General features: G+C 39.3%; 1 protein-coding gene across 1 annotated transcript in view; it reads right to left on the bottom strand.

Annotated features, from left to right (window-relative positions):
- LOC134384368 (uncharacterized) overlaps positions 1 to 11,801 on the bottom strand; it is a gene marked incomplete at its 3' end in the record, with an annotated part of 39,413 nt that extends 27,612 nt beyond the window's left edge. Inside the window, exon 1 of the mRNA XM_063105898.1 lies at positions 11,729 to 11,801. Within this exon, the coding sequence (XP_062961968.1) occupies positions 11,729 to 11,801 (73 nt within the window). The remainder of the gene's footprint in view (positions 1 to 11,728) is intronic.
- Positions 11,802 to 12,212: the final 411 nt, after the last annotated feature.

Below are 12,212 nucleotides of genomic sequence, written 5' to 3'. Positions count from 1 at the left end.
GGTTGGGTCAGAAAATAGAAGACCCCAAAAGTCCTGGCAAGGAGACAATGTAAGAATGATTAGAATCAAGCATGTCAAAGAACTGTAATTTGGGGGGCATTGCCGATGATGTCAACAAGGACATTGAGTCTCACCAGTATTTTAGGTGACCAGGAAACCTTTTAGTCAGATATTAAAGTCCTCTTTGAAGTTGATGAAAGGAGAGGAAGTCTATAGACGCCCATAATTTCCTGATAAAGAGCAAAGAATATTAGCTTAAGAGAATTACAATTTTTAAGAAACCTAGTGTGTCTAGAGTTTCCAGAAACTTTGCTCTGGAGCCTGAGTTGGGGGTGGGAGTAGGGGCAAGAGGGGACAAAGTGGGGGAAGATGTCTGGGATTGTGCCAGCTTTCGTGGCCTTGAATTGATGGAGGGCAAAACTCTGGAAAAGAAATTTATACCTGTGTGCTTAGGTATTGGAAGGCTGCTAGATGTTTTCTTTTCTAATCCATTTTGACTTTAAGCCCCAGAACTATAAAAACTGTTTGACTCATGGAGGGGGGGCAGGTGGTGGCATGTGAGGGGAGGGAAGCTACTTTTTCTCTTTCTCTCAAAAATAAAATGGTACTTGGTAGGAAGTCACTGGAGAAACAGCTGACAGTTGCACCTGTGACCCCCTCATCTCGGCAATGCTTCTCCAGTCACAGAAGACTTGAGCTTCCTGCCATCCACACAGGTCACACTTGCCTGAAGAAGAATGCAACTGTATCCTTTCCTGAAGGGCTCACCCTGGAACACACTTTCTTCCTGAGACCCTGAAAAGCCTCCTAGTTTTAAATTTCTTATGGAAGCTAGAGGGAATGAGATTTGGACTGCATTTTTGTTTGAGTAAATGTGTTTAAGCTGATTTTTCCTCTTCTGATATTTTTTCCTTTTGATCATAAGCAGAGGTCAGGAAAAGAGGTAAGGCCTTCACAGACTATTACTGTGCTGTCACCTTAGGAGATTAGAGGCTTCAAAACACACAGAGAAAAAGCAAGAAACAAAGATAGAAAGAGAGACTACATAAAGAGAGCTTCCAGAAATTATAAAAAGCAAAAAACAAAAACAAAAACAAAACAAAACCAAAAAAAAAACCTATGCCGTTATACTCAGAAATGTTAAAATAATAGATATTTTCATTAAAAAGTAAACTGGTCATTTAAATTAATTATAAACATTAATTGATGTTTAATTAATGAGAAGTCCTAAAGGATAACAGTCAGCGGAAGAAAAGGAACTTTAGAAATGAGATTTGCCTAGATTTCCCTATATCCAATTCCAATTTTCCCTTGTAGAAAGAGACAGCCTGTATAAACCTGTGAAAGGAAGCCTTCGTCACCCCTTTCTGCATTACCAATACGGTGCTGAGAGAAAAAATGTGTCGAGTTCTTCTCAGCAGCCCCAAAGAAGAGTTGCTGAGCTCAATTCTAGTCTCAGATCTCAAAAAAATCTTAATACAGTCAAGCAGAACCATTTGGAGATAGAAATACCATCTCTATCTCAAGGTTTTCTATGCAAACTCTAAGATGTCTGTGCTCATACAGGGGCTTTTTTCCCATTATAAGCATGGTTGAAGATCTTTCTGGTAACCACCATACATAGTGTAGGGCTGCTCTTCTTCCACATCGCTTTCAGTGCCTTAGTTTCAAAATCATCTATTATTGCTAATTCTGCCAAGAACTGTGCTGCATGCTCTACCGATACAAATATTCAGCAAACCCTTTGAATATTTATTGATCATTTTATTGGAGTTATGCCACTGGGCTCAATACCCAACTAAGTACTGTAAGGAGATACCAAAAAACGTAAATGACTTGTACATTATAAGAGAGGAGAAAAGACATGCGTATACAGGAAGATTTCAAAAGGACAAGGAACAAACCGAGTCAAATGAGAAATACGTAAGTGAAGGAGGCTAGAGAATGCTACGAGCTTAAGTACTCAGAGAAAACTTCTTTCAGGGGGGCAGATAAGCAAAGAATGAAGTAAACAAAATCTATAAAGCATAGATTTTGATGGGTGAAGTGTCATGACCAAATGTTCGTTTTGAATGTTACTCTGGCAACATTATCAAGGATGAATCTGAGGGGGAAAGAAGACAAGGAAGCTATTGCTGCAGCAGCAATGATACAAATTAATGTGGTGGCAGTGGGGATGAGAAACAGATGCATTTAAATCATACTAAGTAGATCTCTTGTCAATTCTTAGTGATTGCTTGGAAAAGAGGGTTGCCAAACCAGGAAGAGTGAAGAATGACACCCAAGATTTTTGTCTAAGAAAACTGCTTAGGTGATTTTCACATTCATCAATACGGGGAATAAATTTGAAGAGACAGACTTCTGTGCCAGGTGTTATTTGAAGTGCATAAATAGTATAAGATGTCCCTGCCTGGATTCCACTTCTGTTTTCTCTTTCTTATTTCCTTTATTTCAAGAGCCTTGAAAAGATTCATTTGATAAGTTTATTTAAATATTCTGGTAGCCTAATTTATTATTATATTACTTTTACTTCATTTCTGAAAGGTTTATGGGAAGTTCATTTGAAAATAAGCATAAATAATCCAAAATAGAGAGATTCTAAAGTTTATTTTGTAGCTCTCTCTCTAGTCTCCCATTCCTTACCTCTTCCAACTTTTATAATTAAAGGGACACAAAGAGATGAAGACAGATTTTCAAATGTTTCAGACATTAGTCAGGTCTATAAAAATGCTTTTGGACCTACTGAATTTTTCCATCTTTGTTTGTTTCTAAAAGGTGTTGTACACAAGGGTCATGCATACCGAAGTCTGGAGGCCAGTACTGAGGCTTTGATTTGTATTTTCTGCTTAATTTTTTTCTATAAAGATTTCCAATTTTCTGAAAGTTCCAGCTCTCAGCTGGATATCTCTTAGGCTCTCGGATTCAGGAATAAATCTGTGAGATGTGGACACATTGATGTGACTGGATTAAGCATATCATTTCCAGCCTCTTTTGGCTTAGACAAGAAACTAGCTTTCTCCAAATTACAGGTTCTCCCAGGAAAAGCCTTCACCACCCCTGTCTATTCTACTTAGTCTCTAGACTTGATGAAGCAATGGATGTTTTGTGCAGAAGCAAAGGAGAGAAAGGGGAATTTGCACAGCATGTCAACATCATGTTGGCAGCAAAATGCCACCCTCCTATATGTCTAGAGGCCCAGAAGCAGGAGCCTGTACCTGCCAAGATAAGATCAGTAGAAAAGCCAGGGCCCTGGTATAATTTCCCAACCAAAGTATTTCCAGTGAGCAATAATAGACACAAGGCCTAGATAAGTCACTCAGAGCCCTGTGTCTGAGAGTGTTTTGCAGAAGCATTCAACTGAAGACAGTTTGCATGTGTTGGTTTCTCCCCAGCCCCCTCGATGAAGTAACTTAGGTCCCAGTCCAGAGTATTCCTAGAGTTCAGAAGTGTTTTCTACTAAGAGGAGGCGTGAAGACCAAACACAGATGGCTGTTGTAATCTCCTCCAGCAAAGGAGAGTCTTTGGACCTTGGGTCTTCCAGGGACTTAGGGTTTGAGCGGTTATTCATCCTGTTCTGGATCCATGAGGAATGAAGCCAACGGGATGATTTTGTAAAACGGAGCCACCCTAAAAACAAGTTGGTAACGGCCGTAGCAACAGCAGCCGCAGCAAGCCAGAGTTGAATTCCATTTAAATAAAATGCCAAAAGGCAGTCAGTGAAAGTGACATTTATGGTGTTACTACAAATGCATTCAGTGGGAAAGCTCAGTAGCAGTAGCAAAGGGGAAAAAACAAGCTGTAGTGAAAACTGCCATCTGTATATTGTGCCCCGTTTTTAATATTCTGTATTCTCATAAAAAGTGTTGTTTCTGTCACTATTCAATCTCACAAACTCACACAGAACACTGTTAAAAGTCAGCAGTGTGTGAAATGGTATTTTAAAATAAATGAAACCCGCTCGCCGAGCTGCGGAGGAATATTGCAATGCTGGGCGCTGACAGACAGGCACTGAAAAGTAACAACCGTTATCATCTTAAAGCAAAGCGGATTAAATAAAAACCCACAGCCAGTGGTGCATTACCAAGTCTGATATTGACACAGCTGCTGTGGTGGTGATTTTTCATTGTCTCATCAAGACAAAGCATCATGGGATATCAATCTTCCCTCTGTCAGGCCATGCCTGGTATAAAGTTTTTCGTTTACATTTTCATTATATCCCTTTTATCTCCGGTGCCAGCATTTTTTTCTTCACTGTGAGGTCGGATGACCTGCGGGGCAGTGTTGAGCTATTACCTTCTGGCCAGAAGAGCTCCCTCCTGGGGCAAAGGGTAGTTGTCCCTCGTCCCCTCCCCCGTCACCTTTTATCTGCCTTCAAATGGTGAAAGTTGGCTCTGATTCACTCCTGTTGGGGGATGATTAGAAACTGTAATGTGGGTGCGTTTGTATGTGTGAGAGAGAAATAAAGAGCAAGAGAGAAAGAGATAAGCACTAAGAAAGAGCATCTGAAGGTATTTGCTTGGCTTCCCTTTTCACTGTAAAGCAGGGGGATAGTTAGAAAATACACAACTCCCTTGAGAATGCTACAGCTGCAAAACCGGACTGATGCTTAACTTTTCTACACCACTGTTTTACTTTCTAGACTGGCTTACTCCTCCTTGAATCAGCCTTCGATTCAGAAATTGGCCGTTCTACAGAAAATATATTTTAATTTGACTCACGAAAAAATAGCATCTATGACAAAGATCAATCTTTTGGGGAAGGGACTGTTAGAAGTTTTCTCTACACTTCTTCCTCTCGCTCTTACTTTCTCTGCTTTAGAAACTTATTAGTGCAATTTCTTTTGGAGAGAAAGATTTAGTTAAATATGTTCCAGTATTTTTGGTTCTACTTTGTAAGCCATTGGCCCCTGTGGCAGGGAAACAAATGTGACTGTTATGCTTCTTTAGCAAAGGTCAGAAACATGAGTTTACAAGATGGAGATGGGTGTCACCAAGACAGGCTCAAAGTCCCAAAGAGGGTTCTGACTTTTTGAGCATTTTCCACAAGCCCCACAGGAGGATTGGAAATGAATAAAAGGATGAGCTGGAGACTTCATGAGATACTCAACAGAAAGCACTGCTCCTCCTGTGTGTCTTCCATGCCAGCAAAAGTGAGTCAGGTCAAAGGATAAGTTAGGGCAACGCTCTCTTGTGGCTGAACAAATACGCTCCAACCTGACATTTCAGAGACTTAGCAGAGTAGAGATTTATTTCTCACTCATGTCGCAGTAATGTAGGATAGGGTGCCCTCCCACATCTTCTGAAACATGTGGCCTCCAAGGTCACTGCTAAAAGGAAAGAGAGAATACCTAAGTATTCCACAAGAAATTTTTAGGGACAAACATGCAAGAAGAGGTTTTCATCACTTTTGCAAACATTCCATTAGTGCTCAGGCACATGGCCTCAGCCTAACTGCAAGAAAGGCTGAGGATCTGTTAGGAGTCTTCCTGTGTGCTCTGAGAAGAGATGCGGTGAACACAAAGAGCTTTTTTTGGTTTTTTTTTTGGGGGGGGGAGTTTTGGCCATAGAAGCAGGACAAGAAAGGGAAAGATAAGGTGGAAGGGACTGTGTGAAATAAGTGAGAAGGAAAGCAGGACATACAGTCATTCCTTGGTATCCGTGGAGATTAGTTCCAGGATCCCCACAGAGACCAAAAATCTATGAATGCTTAAGTCCCTGATTTAAAATGGCATAGTATTTGCATATAACCTATGCACATACTCCCTTATACTTTAAATCACTTTTAGATTACTTAAAATACCTAATACAATGTAAATGTTATGTAAATAGTTGTTACATTGTATTGTTTAGGGAATAAGAATAAGAAAAAGAAGTCTGTACATATTAATACAGACACAATTTTTTTACTTTAATATATTTGGTCTGCAGTTGGTTGAATGCACTGATGCGGTACCCATGGTTGCAGAGAGCCAACTGTGTTGCTGCAGTAAAGTGTCAACTTTTACCACATCCCATTTAGCCATCCCATCCAACCTAGGTACTATGTCTTTCACTTCTACCACCAATACCAGTACCCACAACCTATGTCAGGAAGCAGAGAATCCATAGAAATGTTCAGCAAACTGTAATCAGGTAATCACCACCCCCAAAAGCGTGGCTTAAAATGGTAACAACCATTAATTTTGTTAACGAATCTGGGGGTTGGCAGTTTTTGTTTAATGTCTCTAGTGAGGCTGCAGTGGGACAGTAACTAGGTTCGACTCAAAGGCTTCTTCACTTACATGTCTGCTGCTTGGACTGGGAACACTCAAACCAGTTGGAGCTAGAAGTTAGGACCCTTGGACATCTCTCCCAGTGAGTGATCTTTTCAAGTGTCTCTCTAACATGCTGGTCTCAGGCTGGACTTCTTACGTGGCAGCTAAAGGCTCTCAGAGAGAATTCCCCAAAAGAAACCAGGAGTTGCAAGGCCTTTCCTAACAGAGCCTCAGAGGTCAGGTGGTATTACTTCTGCCACATTCAGTTCTTTAAGGCAGTCACAAATCTCTCCTCCTTTACTGCCTTTTTAAGTTCAAGGGGAAGAGATAGAGATTTCACTTATGGTTTTAAAACCATAACAAACTTGAAAAGTTTTTTGACAACTCATCTTGAGTAATGGCGATGTTCAGATTAAATCTATGTCCTTGCAAATTCTTAGATAAAAATAAAAAATAAAGAAGTCATCCTATCATGGGAATAGGCCTAATATATTAGTTGTTGTAAAATAAAAACAAAAATATGTGTGGACGTGAAGTAGACTTTTTTCTCTTACCCATCTCATTTTACCTTATTTACCCTATTTTCATACTTGCAACAACAATAAAAATCCTTCCAGAACTGCTCTAACTGCAGCACTATCTCATACCCATCCATTCCCTCTGTCATGTCTCTCAAGGTTTAGAATAGATTGGTTCAACCAAAGGTATAGTTAGGAAAAGTTCTTCTGAAGAACCTCAAAATGAGACAACATGTGTAGTGACCTGGCTGCCTGCCTACCTCACATCCTTCCTCTTTGAGATAACCTTGTCAGAGTGAAAATTTGGTAGGCAGCAGAATAGCTAAGGAAACATGCCTGCTGGTCATTCAGCCCCCAAACGTAGGACCAAATCTGGTACTTCGTGGTAAGTGCCATTGGCACTGCTGCATGAAGACTGGTGTGCCATAAATGGCCTGGGCACCCTGGTGTCCACTAGGCTTCAGGCTTCCACTCTAACTTCATCCACCCACCCCCTCTTTAGAGTAAGCCTTCTGCCTTGGTGTACTGATGACACACACTACAGTTCCCTGGTCATGAATTCTTGTGCATCTTTCTGGGGCCCTGAACTGCTGCTTGACTTCGAGTTCCAGATCACCACATCACTAATTCTGGCTAACATTCTTCTTCAAAAATCACAGTGCTGCTATCCACCCAGAACAGTGAGATTCCAGCTGCTGTGTCACCCCACCACATTGGACCTCTTCATGGAGCAACGTCATGACCATTTAGATATTAAGATTTGGACTAATGACCATCCCAAGAGGCAAGCTCCCCAGCCAAATTTGTTCCCTGGTCCTGACCCTGTATGTTACTAGCTTAGGTTCTTTTCTCTCCAGTGTGCCATTGAGTTCTCAATATGCTTAATAACTAGACTGCATTGGTAATGACAATGGGTAAATAATTATCCATTATTTATTCCAACTGCTTGTATCATATCTCTGTTTTTTCATATCCCGAGTCTCACTTTGTAGATAGCAATTTACTCTTAAAATTTGTAACTTCGTTAATGTAATCCAATTTGAATTTCTACCAATTTATGACATTTCTAGGTTAGTAATACAGTAACTTTCTTTATTCAGCATAGGAAAAAAAAAAAGGTGCTCTAATTAATCAGATGTTCTGATAATTAGAAACTCAGGACTGAAATAATTGAAATAAACCACTTGTTATGAGATATTTAGAACACAAAATATTTTGGCATGAAATTTATTCTGAACATAATTCATCATACTTTGATGATTCAGAAGTTGCTTTAGAATCATATTATGAGGTTGACACATCATTTTAATGAGCATCAGTTAACATGGGCTTACTTCTGTGAATCGGGAGTGTTTGTCAATAGAAAATGTCTGGCTAATGGGGTGATGGATAGTAGAGGGCACCTTATGGTACTGCAAGACCCTGCAAGATGAGTAGCCTCCAGAAAATAATGAAAATAATCAGAGTGCTGCATGTGTCTGTAGTCTCCATAGATCTCCTCAGATTTGAAATGTCAAAATGCAAAACTGATGCTCCAGGACCACATAGAACTTCCTTCCTAAAACAGCTGATGGCTCACTTCTCATACCTTTCTCCTTGCCTGCAAAACAAATAAAACATAAAAATGACCCAAAGTCAGATAGTCATTTAAATGCTAGTTTCTTTTTCAGAAGTCTCATAATATATTTGCTGCTTTACATCCAAATTAAATGACTTAGCATCAGTCAGAAACCTAAGATGTCCCTATCATTCTGTAGACATTTCAAATCTAATAAACATTTGCCCATGACCTGCTACCAAGTGTTTTGGGGTTGAAAGTGAATAGTTATATCTAATTCTAAACAAATGACCAACCTCAGTTCCCAGTTGGGTATGAGTTCCCCACCAAAACTATCATAGCCCCTCTTCTGTATCCCTGTGATTAGGAGCTGTTGCATTTTATGCTCTATGTGTGTACTTCTCATGTCATCCCAATTATATTTAAAGATCCCTGAGGACTAATTCTAATATCGTAAATGTGATTACTCTTCTCATTAGTTTAGAACTTAAAACTTTTGAGTTCCTCAAATTGTCTTAAAACAATGATGTGAAATGGGTAAAGTAGATATTACTATCCCTATAGCACAAATAAGGAAACCAAAACACCAAAAAGTAAACTACTTTTTCAGAATCCCCACAAATGAGGAAGCTGATGTTTTAAATGAATTTACTCAAAGTTGAAGGACTAAACATTCTATTGATACCTAACCTGGTGCCCTAGTGTCCCTCCCAGCATTTGTATTTTTAGATTAATAGATTATCATCTTCACTATGATTTGTGTGCAACATGAGTCCCTGCCTTAGATGATCTTGCTTATTGTACTAGTCTTTCCTGAGTCTTTGCCATTAGGTCATTCTTACAATTTAATGATCTGTACTGCATGCATTATTTGAGTTGCAAATGCAGTCACCTTGGCATCATCTGTCAGAACTCCATAGAGTATCATGAACACAGAAGAGCCTTAAGGCATATGTGCTGAATTAATACATTTATAATTACGCTCAGGTCCAGCACACCTTTTTCATGAGAGGCCTATCGGCCACTCAACCATCTCTGGCACATCATTAGGAGCCCATCAGTCACACCTTTTAGCAGAAGGAAACAGAAATAATACTATTCATTTATCTATTCAACATCATTTTGTTTTGCGTACTAGAAAGATTATGCGCTGTGAGTCAAAGAGACTTGAATTTAAATCCCAGCTCTGCCATTTACTAGCTCTGTAAACTTAGGCAAATTACCTAACCTTCCTGATTCTCAGATTTCTCATGTATAAAATGAAATAAGAACCTCTTTGCAGGGTAATTTGAAGGATTAAGACAGTACAAGTAAAGCTACAGGCACATATTAGTCACCCAATCACCTGTAAATATCGTGGCCTCACCATTACCTCTTTTTAATGTCTTTTTGCCCAGAAGAGAAGCTCTTCCAGTCTCCATAATTATCATGGACTGTTTTATAGAGCTATGGGTCTTCTTATCTATGGCAACTGCTTAAATATTGCATTTTTTCAATGACTGTAGTCAAAACTCTCTCTTGGCAATTCCATGCTTATACACATTGGGTCTTCTTATATAAGAGGGTACTTCAAAAAGTTCATGGAAAATAGAATTAAAAGATAATGCAAATCTTTTCATGAACTTTTTGAAGGGCCATGATTTAATACATTTTCCATTATGTAATACATATACTACACTTTTATTATAGTTTTTATATTCAAGAAATGTTAATATGCGTTATTTATGTTTATCACCTACGCATTCCAACGGATAGGAAGTGATAGAGACCTATGATAGCTTATAATTTCTTATATGGACACCTTGCCCTTTTCCTAGTCATAACTGGGTAGCACATTTCTTAGCTCCTGATCAGGGTGATTAACAAAATTTCCCTCAACTAATGCTTTCAAAGTCATCATCCAGACTTTTGATTTCTAGATAGAAAAAGTTGGGTGATGTCTCCAGTTCCTCTCCAGAAGTAAACAGGATCACTTTAAAGAAAAGAGGGCAGGCAGTGTCCCATTCTCAAGAATGCTGTGCTACACACAAGACCACAGGATCTCTGGATACACCTCAAAGAAGGTGCAAATGTCTGAACTCCGATCTTCCCTTTAAATTGTTCCAGCAAAATTAATAGCATTCATATGTGAATTGCTTGCCCTGTTTTAGCCATATCAAATTTATAATAAGATACTGGAAACTGAAACCGTACCTTGAATTTAGAACAGTTCCTAGCATATCCACAATTAGATATCGGCCCTGTGAAGTCAGTAGCCTCTTAGGCCAAATCTGTTTATCATGACCCAATGTCTTATTTCTTATTCCTCTTCATTTACAAAATTATTTAAATAAGTATTAAGCAGCTTATTTACCAACATTCAATTTCACAGTGATTATGTGGAACATTTCTTTAACATGATTAACCACAGAGAGGAGTCACTTTTCATTAGTAAAACTTATTTTTGATGTACTCAGTAAGGGTTCCAAAAAGCTTTATGGTTTCTTCAGACTACCTCGTGTAGGTATATTGCTATGGCCTTTGTTCTAAGGCCTTTTCTAGCATCAACATCAAACAAAGTTTGAATCTCAGCCTTTTCAATATATAAGTAGAATATATAATATATAAGTAGAATTTTCAGATATTATTTTGTCTATTCACCCTGACTGAGGTGAACTCAATGACATCTATGGTTAATTCTCAGTAACTTAGGTAGATTCCTCATGATTCTGCCCTCTAAATATTAACCCCAATCGGAATAAATCTCTCTATTCCTATACCATTGTACTGTGTTACAGGGCTTGTTATTTCTTACTGCAATTACTTCAACTCAGTCAGTACACTTGGCAATCAAATAACTAGTTGCCTAAACCTTCATATATCTCAGAAAGGGAGCCCTAAACAGACTATTTATATTCTTTCCCTTGTCTCTGAAACTCTTCCAAGCACCAATTTAACATTGCTTATACTTGTACAAGACAGAACAGATTTCCTAGATGTCTGTCTGAATAGTGACCCATTTTTTAATTCCTCCCTTAGGAGGTCAATACTGGCTTAGCCACCCAAAAGACATTGGCTTTTAGTAGTCTGGGGCAGGGCAAAGATTATTATATTAAATTACAAGGCAAACAGAGAGCCAGAGGGGTGAACTAACTGACAACTAAAGAAAAAGACTGAATTCCAAATGTCAGAAAAATTGCTTACCAGCCCTAAACCCAGAAAGGCAGAAGTGGAAATAGAGGATATGTAATTGGGAGGGGAGAGGGCATAGTGGAACAGTCACACATTAGAAGGTCAGAAAGTCACAGCATTTCTAAGATAACTTCAGAGCATAAGTAGGTCAAAAACAAGTAGTGGGTGGGACAGTGGTCAGGTGTCCTGAGTGAAAACAGAGATCCCTGGCTGGTAAATGCAGCTTACCATTGTCAATCAAGGTAATCTTGTCAAACAAGATGGGGCAGGCTTGTTTATAGGCCAGAAACAGGATGGCCATTGCCTAGTAGCAAGTCATCTTTGGGCAGCAGTGTTGAGACTCTGGCACCCATCTACAAAGACCTCATGACATATATGCACAGGACTCATCTGAAAGGTGACTGAGCATTACCCTACACCCTGTTTCTGGGAACGAGTCAGGAAGAAAATTCTTGGCTATCTCTCTCTCTGTCTCCCCCTTTGTCTCTTCCTCCTTCCCTCTCCCCGCACCCCAATTTTATTCCACATCTCTTCACAAATCTGGTTAGTAAATAAGCAACCATCTCCAGTGCAAGAAGAACAGAATAGTGGGTTGGGTCGAAACTTACATATCCTGGAGAAAAAAGGACAGCCAGTTGGTAGACAAGTTGAGTTTATGCACACCTGTTTGGCAAGTGGTTCAACCAAATGGTTATCTCCAGTTCTCGTTGTA

Source organism: Cynocephalus volans, chromosome 8 (genome assembly GCF_027409185.1).
Source record: "Cynocephalus volans isolate mCynVol1 chromosome 8, mCynVol1.pri, whole genome shotgun sequence".
NCBI lineage: Eukaryota > Metazoa > Chordata > Mammalia > Dermoptera > Cynocephalidae > Cynocephalus > Cynocephalus volans.
This window is presented reverse-complemented; position numbering and strand designations above follow the sequence as displayed.